The sequence below is a fragment of the Artemia franciscana genome, unplaced genomic scaffold (genome assembly GCF_032884065.1).
Source record: "Artemia franciscana unplaced genomic scaffold, ASM3288406v1 PGA_scaffold_412, whole genome shotgun sequence".
Classification (NCBI taxonomy): domain Eukaryota; kingdom Metazoa; phylum Arthropoda; class Branchiopoda; order Anostraca; family Artemiidae; genus Artemia; species Artemia franciscana.
The window spans coordinates 134,531-154,178 of NW_027062680.1; the positions used below are offsets into that span (position 1 = coordinate 134,531).

At 35.3% G+C, this 19,648-nt stretch overlaps 1 protein-coding gene across 1 annotated transcript in view; it reads right to left on the minus strand.

Moving 5' to 3' along the window:
- Positions 1–622: 622 nt before the first annotated feature.
- The window catches only part of LOC136041837 (innexin inx2-like), a 33,767-nt gene continuing 14,741 nt past the window's right edge, over positions 623–19,648 (minus strand). Inside the window, exon 3 of the mRNA XM_065726616.1 lies at positions 623–1,776. Within this exon, the coding sequence (XP_065582688.1) occupies positions 839–1,776 (938 nt within the window). The 3' untranslated portion in view covers positions 623–838. The remainder of the gene's footprint in view (positions 1,777–19,648) is intronic.

Below are 19,648 nucleotides of genomic sequence, written 5' to 3' on the forward strand. Positions count from 1 at the left end.
CATTAGCCAAACAAAAAAAAAAAAAATATGCAAATTTCATTTTAATAATTTATGTGCGGAGAGCCAAAATCAAACATGTATTAATTCAAAAATATTCACAAATTAAATAAAAAAAACTAGTTTTTTTAACTGAATGTAAGGAGCAACATTCAAACTTAAAACGAACAGAAACTACTCCGTATATGAAATGGGTTGTGCCCTCCGCAATCCCTCGCTCTTTACTCTAAAGTTTTTTACTGTTTTTAAAAAGTAGAGTTGAAAGAAAGAGTCAAACTTTAGCGTAAAGAACGGGGCATTGAGGAGAGAACAGCCCCTTTCATATACGGAGTAATTTCTGTTCGTTTTAAGTTTTAATGTTGCTCCCAACTTTTAGTTGAAAAAACTTGACTCTGACTAACATACAGCTGAGTTTCATCAACATATATAAGCTATTGTCATTGACGGCTCATCCACCATATCTACCTTCAAATTACTTCCCCTCTAAGCAAGGAAGCTAACCCAAAGAAGCTCTCAATTCTCAAATTGTTGGTCCCTGGAATATTTAGCCAGCCACAGATACAGAACCAAGTAGTCGAATCATAAAAAGATAGACCCTTATCGTTCAGCCTATGAAATGAGCAGGTTTTCAGTATATATTTAAAAAAGTATGTTTATTGAATAAAATACTACCTACTAGAATAATAGACAACACTTTAAAATATCTCAATTTAGAAAAAACATTCACCGCTTATCACAAAAAGTTATTCTCAAGGTTTTTGGTAATTTTCATTAATTTTTAATTTCAAACTTATATTTTTCCTTTTATCTTCTCGACAGCTTCAGAAGTATATCAGAGCTCTCACTTTTCTTCAGAAATTAGTTTCTCCTTTTCGATCGATTTTCCATCATATCTCATTTTAAGCTCATCCATAATCTTGATGAATATGCACTGATCGTTAATATTTACTTTCAAAAAACTGAGTAGTAAATAATCACCATAATCAACGTTCATTTTTAATTCTGGTATACTTAGCCGCCTCAAACTCTGTGAAATGATCAAACTAAGTCTATACAGAAAATAAATGCTGGTTAAAATAAGTAAAAGGAAAAACCAAAAGAATAAAAATACGTATATTTTTTCATTAATTATATTAATTGCTAATAAGCATAAGGAATCATGAATCTGGAGTGTGCCACTTGGACCATATCTCCTGAATGTGCATTTTGTCATCCGAGGAAAGGTTATATATAATGGATCTGTACGAACCTCTGGATCCATGTTAAGGTAGTTTATGGCCCTAAATCCAAGTGTTAAGAAACCCCCACCCAAAAACAAATTATTAATCATAATTTGGAAAAATAAATTTATGAGATACAAAGATTCACAAATTATATATTTTATTCCCAAAAATTTGTGGCCTGATCGTGAATTGTATAAGTAATCCACAAGATGCGAAATTTTTTCCTCTGTTTTACTGTCAATGCTAGATATGGACAAAGAGGTTAATCCATTTACAAGACTTTTTACTTTTCCATTTTCAAAAATCTTCCAAAGATAGTGTGGCATATAAAAAAATGCAGCTTGAAACAACAACATAAATGGCACCCATTGATAATAATTATGGAATACTGGGTCAGCATCCTCCATAGTCCCAACTCCTAAGTGAGGTATGCTCTGTCCAACTTTTGATTGAAGGAAGTGATTGGGTAGCGAGAAGGTAGAAGAAACGTAGCAAAACTGGTCTAAGGCCTGCTGTCGGACTTCAAATTTATCTTGCATGCACTGAATTGCTTTACCTGGAATAACTCTTTTTTTAGTGAGGCAAGTCAAAATACAAACACATAAGAGATTAGTGACCACCTACTGGCCTATTTTTAAATTTGTATTTATATCTATTTGTTTATTTTTGTGAAGTCACTCGTTGCTTTTGTTTTTAGTTTGTCACAATATTTTTTTAGTGTATGTCATAAAGAAAAGCCGAATACCCCCCCCCCCCTCCATAAACGTTGTCGTATTCACCTTTCGCTGTTGTGCTAAATTTTAAGTCGTTACAAGACAATTTATTGCCTGATTAGCGCGCTCATATAGGACTTCTAGAAAGAAAAAGAGCTAAAAATTATTTAATGCGGGACTTGGAATTTGAAATGCAGACCCGGAAGAAAGTAGTAAAGGACATCTGCTTCCGGGGAAACCTATAGCCGCTACTGTTTTTTCCTTTAATGACTTAAGATGAAAACAAAGTATACCGGTGACCACCTCAGGGCAAGACGCTGGTGTTTATTACATAATAGGGTATTTTTTGCTTTGGGATTTCTTTGGTTGCTACGTAATAAGAAGTGTTCATCACACAAAGTTTTCTTCAAGACCTTCTTCAAGAGGTTTCAAGACATTTCAAGACATTTTTAAGACATGTTGTTCATGACGTTTTTCAAGAGATTTCAAGACGTTTTTTAAGACAATTTTCTTCAAGACGTTTTTAAGACACTTTCAACCCGTTTCAAGACATTCCAAGACGTTTTTGAAGACACTTTTCTTCTTCAAAAAAATTGTTCAAGAAGATTTGCAAGACGTTCCAAGATATTTCAAGACGTTTTTAAGATATTTCTCTTCAAGACATTTTTCAAGACGTTTGAAGACATTTTAAGACATTTTTTTAGACATTTTTCTTTAAGACGTTTTTCAAGACGTTTTAAGACGTTTTCGTGATTTGTCTGGTTGTTACGAGATAGGGTCTGTTTACTTATTTTAAGGATGATGCAATCTCGCGTGACAAGCCAGACTTTAGGGTCCCTGTGGAGGATCCCCACTTGTAACTAAGAAGGACACACATGTGGGATGCTACGTAATGACGACGTACACGTGGGTGTTACCTAATACCTTCGAAGATTGCTTTTCTTTCAAGCCATATTTTTCTTCGAGCTCTGGTTTTCTTTAAAGGCGTTTCTTTTCTCAGGGAACTTTTATAATCAAAAGATTTTTGTCTGTATTAAGATTTGAAATATATTTTCCCTCAGCAGAATGGAGCACTAGACAGCGGGACAATAAATACCTTCCTAATATTATTAATAGGATAATACTTTCAACATGATAACATATTCTACACAGGGAGTATTCCCTGTCTCACTTACTTACTATTTACTTACTATTGATTTCTCACTTACAGGGGAGAAATCAATTACTAAAAATTGGTTATATTTGATGTACACCTACTTCTCAAAATGTTGTTGGTTTTCTAACGTGACCTAAGCAGGGTAGGTTACATGGCAAATGTTACATAGTTTTGGCTTTAGATATTTCTTTGGGTAAATGATTATGTATTGAAGATTCCTTCAGAACAAAAAATCTACAGGACACAGACTTTTTTAGATATAAATTTTATAAATTAAAAATAATACAAAATCAGGAAGTCACAGAAAGATAATTAAAGCTCAACAAACGAAAAAAAATAAACGCGAAAAAATCTGATATAAGATAAAATAAAAGGAAAAAAATATGCGGGAATTAAAGAAAGACAGGAGTCATAGCAACCAGTTCCGGGGAGGAAGGGGTGGAGATTTTTATTAGAGGTGTATTTAACTCATATTAAGAGATATTTCTGGGAGATCTTAGAAAAAACACAAAGTTTCTATTTGCTCTATTAGATGCACTTGTCTGTTACATTCCATTGATTTAAATTTTGATATTAGCAAACTCACATTTTGAAAAAAGAAACTGCCAAACGAAGAAAAATGATACATGCTTTTATATTCAGTTATTTCTGAGAGGTATTATTGAAAATTTCGTTTTTCTTTGAGCCAAGACTACGTAAATTCAAACCACCGTGACAAACTATGGATAGCAAACGGCACCCTCTGATACCCTTAGTCATTCCAAAGGCATTTTTCACATATTTTCATGATAAAAATATGCTTTAAACCATTGATTCTTGGTTTAGCAATCCACATCCCCCAACGCAATAACAATCTAAACCACCATGGCACACTAAGACTGCCCCTCTGGCACCATCTGGCACCCCCATATTTCCTAAAGCATTTTACAGCTATTCTATTGTTCAAAATCATACTTTAAACCCATTGGTTTGTGTTTTTGCAAGCCATCCTAAACGTGATATACCATGTCAATTCACGCCACCATGCCACACTATGACAGATCGTTTGGCACCCTCTCCCACCCCTTTATCATTTCTAAGACAAGTTTTCGGATATTTTCTTTAAAAAATCATGCATCGAAACCATTGATTCATGTTTTCACAAACCAGCCCTCCGTCATATACTCTGTCAATTCACACTACCTTGCCACACTGTTACTAGCCCTCAGTCATCCTCTGTCACACTTTCATCATGCCTAAGATATTTTTGAAATATTTTCCCGTTAAAAATATGCTTCAAATTCAAGGGTTCATGTTTTTGCAAGCCACCTTCAACGTGATACATCACATCAATTTGCAACCTGTGCCAACCTGTACATTTTTGTGAATAAAGTGATATCCAATTCCACTTCCAACACTCCAGGCTCCGTCAATTCTAGCCCCAGTCCAAATTCCACCAATTCTGGTTCCGTCAGTTCCAGTTCCACCAATTCTACCCCCGATTCCACAGTTCCGATTTCACGAAGTCTACTCTAAGTCCCACCAATTCCAGGATTTTTTGTGCGGCTTCTTGCATTGCAATTTATGGTGGGTCATCGACAGTAGCTCATTTATTTTACGCTTTCGATCAGTATCACTTGTAAATTGGAAGGACAAACACTCAAATCCTATTTTAAAAGATGGTGATGAAAAATTCCAAGAAAGTTTGCGCATATGATAAAGTTATTATTGCGTTGAATGCTGACAATGAGGAATATTGGATCTATGAAAGAAGCATTAATGGGAATCTTATTGGAAATGTATGCGTGCACTGTCATAACAGTGAAGTTTTAAATTTCTTTGGTATACCGCAAAATTCATAATATGTGATGATGGATATGCTAGAGTGAAATTTCCAGATATGATAGTGCTCAAAGAGATTGCAAGTCCAAGACACTTAGTTGAAGACGAAGGTCAAATTCTAGCTACTGTTAGTGGTAACACAATACCAGTTGATGGATCCTATGATTATCTTTCTGCCACTATCATTTAAAAGAAAACAAGAAGAAGACAAGCCAACTATAACACCACCAATGTCAAAAGAATATCTTAGCCAAGTGACAAAATTACAAGCTATGAAAAAATAATGTCGTAATAGAGAGTGAAACTGCAAGTAAAATAAAAAGAGCAGTGACAGACAATATCACACAGGAATGCAAAGATGAATTGATGAAAAAAAGCACCGGCAAACGTTACGAGTACCATCATGGAAAAGGTAAAGGTAAAGTATTTTAAGAAAGTGCGTGTTCATGACTAAACTATCATATTTATAATGTCTAAACTATGAAACAAGCACTGATAGGGATCTCATTAAAAATGTATGCTTGCGTTGTCATGAAAGTGAGGTTTTAAATTCTTTTGGAGTGCCCAAGAATTTCTACCATCAAACTAGTGGGTATGCGAGATTAACGTTTTCAGAGATGATAATGCTCAAAGAGCACTTAAGTCTAAAACATTTAGTTGATGACCAAGGCCAAATTCTTGCTAGAATTGCTGGTAACGCATGGTCTGTTGATAGATCTTATCAGTAACCTTCTGCCATTACCATTAAAAAGTGGACAAGAAGAAGAAAAGATTATTACAGCACCAAAGTCACAATGCATGTCTGTTCCAGGTACCAAACTGCAACCTATGTAAAAATAATGTCGTAATAGACAGTGAAACCACAAGCGATATAAAAAGGGCACTGACAGCCAATATCACCAAGGAATACAAATACGAATGGATGGAAAACAAAGCACTGGCAAACGATACTTGTGACATCATGGGTTTACCAAGAGATACAGTCCATCAACCTGATAATATCAGTGATGAAATATGTGGTGAGGCTGTTAAAATTTGTGTATGACCCCAAAATGGAATATGTGACATCTCAAGAGAAACCAAAATGAAGTATTATACGAGATGGATCCAAAGCAATCATTTTTTTATGATGGTATTCCACATACCTTTATTTCAATAAAGATATTTTTGGTGAATTACTTCATTTTGTTTTCATTATTTATAGGTTGTGATAACAACTGCACCGTTTAGAATGTTTATTTAAAAGTCAGAGAGACAAGAAAATGAAATTTTGAGAGACATAGGTACTACTACTGGGCTTACAGGGAGTCTACTAGAGTCTGAGATGGACTAACAGGATTTTTTACCGAAGTCGGAGAGAGATAAGCTAGATTGTTTCAGAGTACACACAGATACGCACACACAAAAACACACACACGCACGCTCACATAAACACACACACGCACAAACACTCACACACACACACACACAACACACACACACACACACACATACACACACACACACATACACATATGCAAACATTGCACACAAACATACAAAATCCACACAGACACAAACACGCAAACACACATACTCACACATACACACTCATACACACATACACACAAGCACATACACCCAAGCGCACACACACACACACACGTACGCACGCCCGCGCGTACACGAACACACGCACACACACAAGTACAGAGGCACACAAAAACAAACACATATTTAGATTCAGTTTACTTCCTTTTATATCGTTTTGCTTAGTCTCTAGTCATAACCGATTACATCACTCAACTTTTAGCCCTTAAAAAGGTTCTTTGTTAATTTTTTGTCCAATGGTGAAGGGTAGATTCTCTTAAGCCTTCGCCACTTTTTTAGTCTTTTTTTATAGGAAGAGCTAAAGATTGTGTCTTCGGAAATCTGATGCATTTTTCTTTATCTGGTATCTTCTCAGGCACCTATTGAAAGAAATATCGAGCTTCATCTTAGGGTTTGTGAATATAATCTAGGTATTTCTCATATCTGAAGTTTTCCAAGTTGATTAATGAAATGTGCTTATCACATTTCATTATTAATTTTATATAATTGTCACATTATAGAGCTTATCAGTAGGGACGTTTCCCTTAAGATAAAGAGTTTGCACACGAAAAAAACTGCATATTTCTCGAATTTCCTCTTTAACCTTTTTTTTATCTTATACCCATTTTCATTGAATTGTCTTATGATATTACCGTAATAGCCATTTCTGTTTATAAATTTTAATATTGCACACCATCTTTGTTTATTATACTTAAAGATATTGTATTTGGTATTCCATTTATAGCTATAAACTTCACAACATTGTTCATCTAACCATAGGAATGCCGCTTTAAAAATGAAGTCACACGAAAAATATTTCTGTCCGACATATTTTGAGTCAATCTGCGTTATTATAACTTATGAAAAAATCAATATTGACACAGTGAACTCATTTTTAATACTGAAGCACGTGAATCGTAAAATCTATCAACTCACGTGTCGTTGATGTTCAAAACCTGTTTTGCGGGATTATAAAGGGCCCTGAATCGAAAGCAAGTCACACGAGGCTACCTCATCTTGACATGTAAATATTGAACCAAGATCAATTGTCCTTTTTTGCAACGGGGAAGGGGGGTCCTATTATCTATCAAGTCACGTGTCGTTGACCTTCAAACCTGTTTTGATAGATTATAAAGGTCAACCGAAAAAAAACAAATCATGCGAAGTTACGTTAACCACTTGTCAACTTCTTTTAAGTAAGGTTATCTTAGGTTAGGTTAGCGTTGCCGGCCACTCTTACCTAACCTAAGTGAACCTACCTTAAAAGTAGTTAAAGAGTGGTTAGCAAAATGTCAACTGAAGTTGATGGGAACTTCATCCTGAAGATGACCTTAAATATGTCGCTCAATAGTTGCTTGAGATAATACCAGATAAAGAAGAATGCATCAGATATCCAGAGAGCCAAACTATTGCTCCTTCTCTAAAAAAGACTGGAAAAGCCTTAAAGGCTTAAGTGAACCTAACCTGGACCATTGGATAAAAATTACTCAAGAATCCTTTTAAGGTGTCTTCACCTTTTCCATGGTGGTACTAGTAATGTTTGCCGGTGCTTTGTTTTTTATCAATTGATCTTTATATTCCTTGGTAATATTGTCCAATGCCTTTTTATTTTACTTCCAGTTTCACTGTCTATTAAGACATTACTTTTACATAGATCGCAGTCTAGGTCCTTGGATAAGATATATATTATGGTGTTTGTGCTTTAGTAGACTTGTCTTCTTCTTATATCCTTTTGAATGTGAATGGCAGAGATATGATGACAAGATCTATCAACGGGTAATGTGTTCCCACAAACAGAAGCAAGAATTCGGCATTTGTCATCATCTAAAAGTCTTGGACTTGCATTCTCTTTGAGCACTATCATCTCGGGAAATGCTACTCTCGCCTATCCACCATCACACATTTTGAATTTATCCAATATTCCAATAGAATTTAATTCTTCACTGCCAAGACAACGCACGCATTCACTTCCAATAAAATCCCATTAATGCTTGTTTCATAGTTCAAATAGTTCTCATTATGAGCATTAAACGCAACGAAAACCTTATCATGTGCATAAACTTGCCTGGAATGTTCCATCTTTACCTTTTAAATTATGTTGTGAGTGTTTATCCCTCCAATGTACAAGTTATATTAATCGAAAATGTAAAATATACTAGCTATTGTCGATAGCCAGCTACAGATTACCACGGAAACAGCCGCAGAACAGTTTCGGGAATCGGTGGAACTTAGATTGGACATATTAGAATCAGAACTGTGGAATTCGGGGCAGAAGTGGTGGAACCGGAAGTGACAAAACCAGAATCGGTAGAATGGGGGATGAGATCGAAACTGATGAAGCTTCGAGCGGTGGAACCGAAATTGTATATTACTCTTTTAAAAAATATGTAAAAAATGTCTCAAGAATGATGAGTGGTGTCATAAATGCCAGAGGGGCAGTCACAGTGTGGCACAGGTTGGGAATCGACATTGTGTATCACGTTGAGGCTGGTTTGCAAAAACTCGAACCATTGGATTTAAAGCATATTTTTAAAAAATCTGGCAAAAGCTTTAGGAATAACAAGAGGGAGCCAGAGGGTGGCAAAGAGCCAGTAATAGTGTGGCACGGTAGCATGAATTAACTTTGTGTATGATGGAGTGTTGGCTTGTGAAAACATGACCCATCGGATTTAATGTATGATTCTTAAGATTCAAATACCTGAATTTTTTTAGGAATTAAGAGGAGGTCAATCACAGTGTACCATGGTGGCGTGAATTGAAATAATGAATCATGGAGGGTTTGCTTATGAAAACTCGAACCAATGGATTTAATGCATAATTTTTAAGAATAAAATATTTGGAAAATGTCCTAGGAATGATGAGGTGGTACTAAAGGGGCCAGAGGGTCAGTCATAGTTTGGTAGGCTGGCATGAATAGACTCGGTGCATTACGTTTAGGATGGCTTGCAAAAACAGGAGCAAATGTCTTTAAACCATAATTTTTAGCAAGGAAATAGCTGTACAATTCCTCAGGAATGACAAGAGGTACCAGAGGGTGCCAGAGGTTCAGTCGTAGTGTACTAAGGTGTTGTGGATCGGCATCACACTCGGGGTGGATTGCTAAAACACTAATCAATTTATTTAAAGCGTATTTTATCATGAAAATAGCTGAAAAAGCCTTTTTTATAATGAAAGGTGTCAGAGGGTGCTTTTTTCTATCCATAGTTTGCTGCGGTGGTGTGAATATGCATATCTTGGCTCAAAAATGGTGAAAGTTTAATTTAGAACGTATCAGAAATAACTGAGTACAAAAAAATGTCTACTTTTTCTTGGTTGGCCAGTCTCATTATTCAAAATGTGGTTTTGCAAATATCAAGAATTAAATTACTGGAATGTAACAGGCAAGTGCATCTAATAGATAACAGAAACTTTATATTTTCATTCAGACCTCCCAGAAATATTTCTTGATATGAGTTAAGTTTACCCCTAATAACAATCCTCCGCCCCTCCCTCCCGGGAATTGGTTCCTACGGCCAACGCCTTTCTTTAATTCACGCGTGTTTTTCTTATACTATATCCATTATCAGGATATTTTTACGTTTTGTTTTTCTGTTTCTTCGGTTTTGATTGCTTTTTTTGGTTTCATGATCTTATACTTTTTTCTATTAATCTACAAAGTCCGTGTCGTTTAGATTTTTTGTCGAAATTTAATCTTCAATGCGCAATCATTTACACAATGAAATATCTAAAGATAGTGCTATGTAACATCTACTATGTTAATTAATCTGTGTACGTCATGTTAAAAAGTTAATAAAAATGTAAGAATCAGGTGCTCATCAAATATAATTAATTTCTAGTAATCGAATTTCCCCCCTGAATGTCAGTTATTGCAACTATATGGAAACACGCAATCCATTTAATCATTGTAATAAGTTGGAACGGAATTCTCCTTGCTTAGAATGGGCTATGACTTAGAAGGTATTATCTCAATAAAAATATTAGAGAGGCACTCACAGTCCAGCTGTCTAGTGCTTGACTCCTTTGAGAGGAAATATGTTTCAAATTATAATGCGGACATAATCCCTGGATCATAATGGTTCCCAGAGAAAAAATGACTTGAATTAAAATGAAGTCTCAATGGAAAAAAACACCTTGAAAGAAAAAATATCTTAAAGTATGTAATCCCAAGCCTACACCGTCAGTATGTAACATCTCCTTAGTTATAAGTGGGACTTATAACTTACAATATCTCCTTAGTTATAAGGAGGACCTAGGTATAAGTCCTCCTTAGTTTTAAGTGGGAGTCCTCCATGGAACCCCTGAAGTCTAGCTTGTCACGCCAGATTGCGTCTTCCTTAACATATGTAAACAGATACTTTTACGTAACAACCAAAGAAATTCTGAGAAATCTCTTTGGGAAAACTGTCCTAAAAACGTCTTGAAATGTCTTGAAAAAGGTCATGAAGGAAAGTGTCTTAAAAACGTCATGAATTGTCTCGAAACGTCTTGAAAGTCATTTTGAATAAAAATGTCTTAAGAACTTCTTCAAATGTCTTGAAACATCTTGAAAAGTGCCTTGAGGAAAAGTGTCTTAAAAACATCTTTAAGTGTCTTGAAACATCTTGAAATTTGTCTGCAAAAAAAATATCTTAAATACGTCTTGAAACGTCTGGAAGAAAATTGTCGTCTTTAAAAATCTCGAAAAATGTCTTGAAGTAAATGTATTAAAAAACGCCTTGAAATGTCATGAAACATCTTGAAAAATGTCTTAAGGAAAAGTTTGGTACAAAACGTCTTGAAGTGTATTTGAATGTCATGAAAAATGTCTGCAAGAAAAATTTCTTAAATACGTCTTGAAACGTCTTGACAAAAAAGTCTTTAAAAATGTCTTGGAATGTCTTGAAACATATTGAAAAACGCCTTGAAGAAAAATATCTTAAAAATGTCTTCAAATGTCTTGAAAAGTATCGAAAAATATCTTGAAGAAAATATCTTAAAAACATCTTGGAATGTCTTAAAACATTAAAAAACGTCTTGAAGAAAAATATCTTGGTTTAAACACTCCCTATTACGTAACAACCAAAGATATCCTGAAGTAAACAATAATCTATTACGTAACAAGCAACTGCATCTTGAAGTAAACAATACTCTATTACGTGAAAGACACCTCAATCTCTTAGAAAACATTCTCTATTATGTAATACCTGCGTCTTACCCTGAAGGGATCACTGTTAAACTTCTTACTCATTTTAAGTCATTAAAAGAAGAAAAGAATAGTAGCTATGGGTTCCCCTAGAAGCAGAGGGCTGTCACTACTGAAGATGAAAACAAAAATATTTGATTCGCAACACTTTCTTAGCAGAAAACTCCTCGTTTCTATCCAATATAAAATTCATATGTTTCAACTTCCACGAGCTTACCCGTTTTTTTTCGGCAGAGGAAACTTTCACGCATAGCTTACGATCTTTTATCTGCTTATCAATGTTTCGTCCGATTGTTTCGTTGATTATACATTTTATAAAGTTTTTTCTTATTGTTACTCTACCACCATACTTTTTTTTGTATATGTTCATTGCTTGTATATGTTGACATTAGAAATAAATAAATTAAATAGTGTAGGTTTTTGCCAGGTTTCATTTTTTATTGGTAACGGTTTCGGGTCATTTCAAATTAAATTATCACAGGAATTAATTTCTGCTAGTTTTCTAGGTTTTCATATAGCCCTTTACTTTTTTGAAAATGATCTTCGTCCAAAATTTTATTTTAAATTTTTTATTATTTTCAGAACATTGACCCTCAGTATTCAGTATTCCATTTTACCTTAAGTTTATAGTATTATTCCCAAGATGGGTTAGAGAAGACCCATTCCCACTACACTTTTTTCCTTTAATTATTTAGGTTGAACGGTGACCCCAACAAGACGCAGTTGTTATTAGTTTTCTATGAGATGTAGGTGTCTGTTATGTCATAGAGAATGTTTTTTAGGATTTCTTTGCTTTTTACGTAACAGGGTTTGTTTACTTTTGGTTGCTACGTAATAGAGTTTGGGGTGTTACGTGCTAGTGATTGTTAGAGTCTTCCAGTCAAGCGGGGGCATTTTTTAAAACATTTTTCTTCTAGACGTTTCAAGACATTCCAAAATGTTTTTAAGACATTTTATTCAAGACATTTTTCAAGACGTTAAAACAAACTGATTGCCATTGTTGGAACAGAGGTGGTTCAGAGAATCGTAGCGGAAGTTAATAAAGCTCACTTCTTTAGAGTGTTTGCAGACGGAACATTAGCCACGAAGAACGTTTAGCTGTATGTGTCTGATACTCGAAGGAGCCGCTAAAGAGTGCTTACTCACCGTCGTTGATTCTGAGTCCAAGAAAGGAGTAGATCTTTCCGAAGAAGTTCTGCAAGTTATGAGGAAGCTTGGTATCAATGGAGAAAAACTGGCATTTCAATGCTATGATTTTGCCAGCAGCATGAGTGGCCATTTTGAGGGAGCATAGGCTCACACTTCCAAAAAGCTCAGAAGAAATGTTCCATACCTCAGATGTATCACCCACAGAGGGATTATTATAGTGGAGTATTGCTGTAAATCAAGCTCCTTGACACGCAACATGTTTGGTGTCTTACAGCAAACCTATAATTTTTTCACCAGGGGATCCAAGCGCTTCAATCTGTACCAAAAGGCTGTAGAAGAAGTTGAAGGCAAGCTTCATCTAAAGGGATTGTCAGAAACAAGGTGGTCAGTGAGATCGGAGTCACATGAAACGTTTTTGAGTGTTCTGCCAGTAGTTGCTGGACTGCTGAGAGGAATCACCAATTCAGACACCCTTGATGCAGACACCAAGTCGAAGTTCAACGGGCCTCTCAGTGCCATTACTAGATTCAAATTCATAGCACAGCTGACGCTCATTAGAACATTACTTTCTCTACCAAACGTCCTGATTCGTGAACTTCAAGCAGTAGAGCTGGATATCGTCAGTGCATGCAACTTGATGAAAGCCACGGTGACTGTCATAAAACAGTACATGAGCAACGAGAGCGAACTCGCTTGTCAAATAACGGCATCTGTCAGTATGGCCAAGCAATCAATTTGCAGAGAAGAGGATGATGATTGTCCCTTGACTGACGAATAATTCCACTTTTGGTTGGAGGGGGAACATAGACGATACCATTGTCAGTGGCGGTTTCCTAGAAGATACGCTAATGGCAACAGAATAAGTGAAATGTTGCGGATGTCGCTCGCCACATTTTATGTTACTGAATTTAATAAATTTTTAACAGTCTTAGGGGAAAAGTTGTCACTAGCATTCGAAGAAACAAAGGAGCTGGTACTTCCTGTCTTTGATTTCCTCGTGAACCTTGGACTTTGTAGTGTCAAGCTTTCAGTGCAGTGTTCCCAATAGCAGATATGCCTGTCCAAGCCTTCCAGTCCGAAATGGAAATTTTTGCAGAAGTTTGCAAGCGTGAAAACGACAGAGTTTCTGGAAGTGTAGTTGAGTTTGCCCAGCTATTCTCTCTAGCGAAGAAGAATAGAAGAGGATTGCCCTTAGTGTACAGAGCATTCATATTCGTAAAAACAATTCCTGTAACATCAGCCGAAGGTGAGCGAATATTCAGTAAAATGAAGATCGTGAAGAACAGATTGAGGTCAACAATGGGAGACAAAAAAGACATGGTGACCAAGATTGACCTCAATCCTCTTTTAGGCAAGTGGAGAGTTGTAAAGCAGCGCTGCCTTAAAGTTTAGCTGATTCATTTGCACAGGTTTGATCATGTGTCTCGTCTTTTTTAATTGTTTTAAACTATAATATATGACACGTTTTTTTTTCGAGTTTATATTTCAACAAAGGGTACCGAGATTTGGAGATTTTTTTTCGTCGGCACTTGCATAAAATTCGTCAGCACATCTCAGGCGCCTTCCCCCAAAGGCGAAAGTTTAGCGATGCCCCTGACTAGGCCTCCTCCCCCGCTCCTTTTTCTCAAAATCATTCGATCAAAACTACGAGAAAGCCATTTAGCCAAAAAAATTATTATGCAAATTTCGTTTTAATTATTCATCTTCGGAGAGCCAAAATCAAAACATGCATTATTCAAAAAAAGTTCAGAAATTAAACAAAAAAAAGTCTGTTGAGGAGGGCTGCTCCCTCCTCAACACCCCGCTCTTTACGCTAAAGTTTTTTACTGTTTTAAAAAGTAGAGTTTAGAGAAAATTCAAACTTTAGCGTAAAGAAGGGGGCGTTGAGGAGGGAGCATCCCTTTCATATACGAAGGAATTTCTGTTCGTTTTAAGTTCTAATGTCGTTCCTTATTTTCAGTTTAAAAAAAACTTGTTTTTTTGTTTAATTATTAAAATATCTCAGAAATAGCCCTTAATAGGCCTTAAATTTACCTCTAACGAGACTATGTGAAATTTTAAGAGAAAATATGATTCAGATGCACGCTTGTCAGCACTGGGTGCATACTCTTGGCCCAATAAAACGCACCATTTTCGTTAAAATCTCTCAGAATAGCTCTTAATAGGGCTTAAATTCACCTCTGACGAAATTATGTAAAATTTGAAAAGAAAGAGTTTTTCCGACTGAGGAGGGATTGAAATTTAACGTTCAGTCGAATAAACGGGGAACTTTCAATAAAAGTCCTCAACACTATCTCAATTTGGCTTAAATGTACCAACGAGATTATGTGAAATTCGAGAGAGAAAATACTATTCGAATATGCCCTTGAAAACTGGGGGCACAAAGTCTTGGCTCTAAGGAACGAGTTATTTTCTTTAAAATCACTCAAAAATATCTTAATGTTTCTTAAATTTACCCCTAACGAAATTATGTGGAATTTGAAAACAAAATATTATTCAAGAGTGCGCTTGTCTACCCGGGGTGCATAGTCTTGGCTCAAAGAAACGCAGCATTTTTATTAAAAGCTACAGAAACGGCTCTTAGTAGCGCTTAAATTTACCTCTAATATCAACCTTCCTCTCCTAAATTGGTCACTAAGACCCCCACCTTTCATTAATTCATGGTTCTTTTTGTTTATATATTATCCTACGTCAGATTTTTTTCACATTTTGTTTTTTCCATTGTTGATTTTTAACTCCTTTTTTGCGTTTTAGTAATGCTATTGATTTTTCTTTGTCAATAAAATGTGCATGTAAAAAAGTTTGTATCCTTTAGATTTATTGATCCACGATAAAACTTATATACAATATATTTCACTAATGCAATTTCAAGAATGCCCTTAATATAAGTGTAAAATTCTGTGTAGTAAAGAGGATTAAATAAAAAAAAACAAATTTTTTTAACTGAAAGTAAGGAGCAAAATTAAAACTTAAAACGAACAGAAATTACTTCGTATATGAAAGGGGCTGCTTCCTCACCAACATCCCGCTCTTGACGCCAAAGTTTGACTCTTTCTCTCAACTCTTCTTTTTAAAACAGTAAAAAACTTTAACGTAAAGAGCGGGATGTTGGTGAGGAAGCAGCCCCTTTCATATACGAAGTAATTTCTGTTCGTTTTAAGTTTTAATTTTGCTCCTTACTTTCAGTTAAAAAAACTTGTTTTTTTATTTAATTTCTGAACGTTTTTCAATCAATGCATGTTTTGATTTTGGCTCTCCGCAGAGGAATAATTCAGCCTAACGAAAATATACCCTACGAACATATAGTTTCTGAGGTTCACTAAAAAACTGCCAAACCGGACAAAGAGAAAGGAGATGAGGTACAACTAGGCTATTATAAATTTTCGCAAGATTTAATTTATCAATGTGTTTAATATTAGATACTTTTTTGCTAAATGACTTTCTCATAATTTTGATTGAATGGTTTTGAGAAAAAAGAGCGGGGGAGGAAGCCTAGTTGCCCTTCGATTTTTTGGTTAATTAAGATAAAGGCAACTAGAACTTTTAATTTTTTACGAATCTTTTTTTTAGTAAAAGATATACGTAACTTATAAATTACCTTACGTAAAGAAGTTTTGTATTCTCATGTTTTTATTACATATATGAGGGGGTTCACCCCCTCGTCAGTACCTCGCTCTTTACATTAAAGCTTAGATTTTGCCCAATTCATTAAGAATGACCCCTGAATCACCAAAGCCGTAAAATAAATAGTTGAAACTACTAAAAATACTTTAGCGTAAAGATCGGGGTATTAGCAGGAGGTGAGCTCCTCATGTGGATAATAATTTCCGTTCGTTTTAAGTTTTAATGCTGCTCTTTACTTCCAGCTGAAAAAAAACTTTTTCATATTTCTTTTTTCATTGTTTTTTTTAATAATGCCAGTAAATCCTGCGCTCCCTTCATGGAAATTTTCTTCTACCATGACAAATTCCTCGATGGAAAGCTCCCCCAGCCTATCCCCCTATTCTCAACCCCTCCTCCCAACAAAAAAAAATCCTACTGAAAACGCCTACACACTTCCCAATAACCATTACTATATGTAAGCACTGGTCAAATTTTGTAACTTGTAGCCCCTCCCCCAGGGACTGTGGGGGAGTAAGTCATCCCAAAGACATAGTTTTTATGGTTTTTGACTATGCTGAACAAAATGGCTATCTCAAAATTTTGATCCGTTGACTTTAGGAAAAACATAAGCGTGGGAGGGGGCCTAGATTCCCTCCAATTTTTTTGGTCACTTAAAAAGGGCACTAGAACTTTTCATTTCCGTTAGAATGAGCCCTCTTGCGACATTCTAGGACCACTTGGTCGATACGATGACCCCTGGAAAAAAAAAACAAAACAAAACAAAACAAATAAACACGCACCCGTGATTTGTCTTCTGGCAAAAAATACGAAATTCCACATTTTTGTAGATAGGAGCTTAAACTTTTACAGTAGGGTTCTCTGAGACGCTGAAAATGATGGTGTCATTTTCTTTAAGATCGTACGACTTTTAGGGGGTGTTTCCCCTATTTTCCTAAATAAGACAAATTTTGTCAGGCTCGTAACTTTTGATGGGTAAGACTAAACTTGATGAAACTTATATATTTAAAATCAGCATCAAAATGCGATTCTTTTGATGTAGCTATTGATATCCAAATTCAATTTTTTAGAGTTTTGGTTACTATTGAGCCGGATCGCTCCTTACTACAGTTCGTTACCACGAACTGTTTGAAAAGGATGAACTTTTGATCATGTATGAAGGTATATATAATCAAGCCATAATGGTACTTTCGCTTTTATTTCATCTCTGATAGCAATAAACTTTAAAAAACAAATTTATTAAACTTAAAGTAAGGAGTGACATTAAAACTTAAAACAAACAGATATAAAAGGAGCTCTCCCCTCCTCAACGCCCCGCTCTTTACGCCGAAGTTTTTTATCGTTTTAGTTCCGAGAAAGAGTCAAACTTTAGCGTAAAGAGTGGAACGTTGAGGAGGGGACAGCCCCTTTCGCATAGAGAATAATTTCTCTTCGTTTTAAGTTTTAATGCTGCTCCTTACTTTCAGTTTTAAAAAAACTTAATTTTTACTTTATTTTTGAAGTTTTTGACTTAATGCAGGTTTTGATTTTGGCTCACCATGCATGAATAATTAAAAGAAATTTGCATAGTAATTTAAGTCTTTTTTGGCTAAAAGGCTTTCTCAAAGTTTGGACTGGATGACTTTGAGAAAAAAGGGTTGGGGAGGGGGTCTGATTGCCCTCTAACTTTTTTGGCTAGTTAAAAAACCACTAGAACTTTTAATTTTATTTGCGAGCGTTTTATTAGTAATAAATATACATAACTTAAAAATTAACTTATTTAACGAACTTTTATATTCGCATATTTTTATTACATGAAAGGGTTCACCCCCTCGGCAATGCCTCGCTCTTTACACTAAAGTTCGAATTATGTGCCAATTCTTTAAGAGTGAACCCTAAATCACAAAGGCTGTTTAATTAGAATAAATAGCTCTTTTACAGTTGGTAGAAATACTTTAACGTAAAGAGCTAGGTACTTAGAAGGTGAAGAACCTCCTCGTATACGTGTAATAATATTTGTTTACTTTAAGTTCTAATGTTGCTCCTTACATTCAGCTAAGACAACTGTTTGTTTTTTTTTCTCAAAGTTTTTGAATTAATGCAGGTTTTGATTTTGGCTCACCGTACATGAATAATTAAAACGAAATTTGCATATTAATATTATTTTTTGGCTAAATGGCTTTTTCAAAGTTTTGATCAGATGATTTTGAGAAAAAGGGATGAGGAAGGGGCCTAGTTGCCCTCCAATGTTTTTGGTTACTTAAAAAGGCCGCTAAAACTTTCGATTTTACTAACGAACGTTTTTGTGAGTAATAGAACACGTAACTTGTAAATTGTCTTACGTAGCAAATATGAAGGGGTTCGCCCCCTTGTCAATACCTTGCTCTTTACACTAAAGTTTAAATTTTGTTCCAATTCTTTAAGAATGACCCCTGAATCACAAAGGCCGTTTAATTAGAATAAGTAGATCTTTTGAAATTACTAAAAATACTTTAATATAAAGAGTAGGCTATTGAGGAGGACATGAACCTCCTCATATACGTAATAATTTCTGTTCGTTTTAAGTTTTAATGTTGCTCCTTACTTTCAGTAGAAAAAACTTGCTTTTTAAATTTTTTTTTTCTCATTGTTGTTTGAAATAACACTGGAAAACCCAGCGCTGCCTTCATGGAAATTCTGTTTCCCCACGATAAATTCCTCCATGGAAAGATTATTTCTGCATCTCAATTGCTGCAGTCATAGGAAACACGTGATCACTAGCTTAATCATTCTAGTAAGCGAACCAGGTATTCCTCCACGGGTCGTATAGGTTATTTCGTAGAATCTATTTGCTCAATCAAAATAATAGGAAAAGATTGCTGGCCCAGCTTTTTCTGGCTCCATTTCATTGGATATAGATGCTCTTTCGAATCCTAAGGGAACAACCCTCTTTATAACATTAAGTTTATCTGAGAAATACACATTGAAAGAAACTGAAATATCTATCCCATATGTGCACCGTCTTTACGTAACACCCATATGTGTGTTGTACTCAGTTATAATTGGGGTCCCCCATGGGGCCTTGAAGAAACAAATCACGTGTGAATGCTTCATTCTTAACATAAGTAACATTCCTTCATTACATAAGAATTAAAGATACCATGAAGAAAAACGTCTTGAAAAAAAATGCCACAGTAAACTTCTTGGGGTGTCTTGAAACGTCTCGAAAAACGTGTTGAAGAGAAATCTTTTAGAAAAC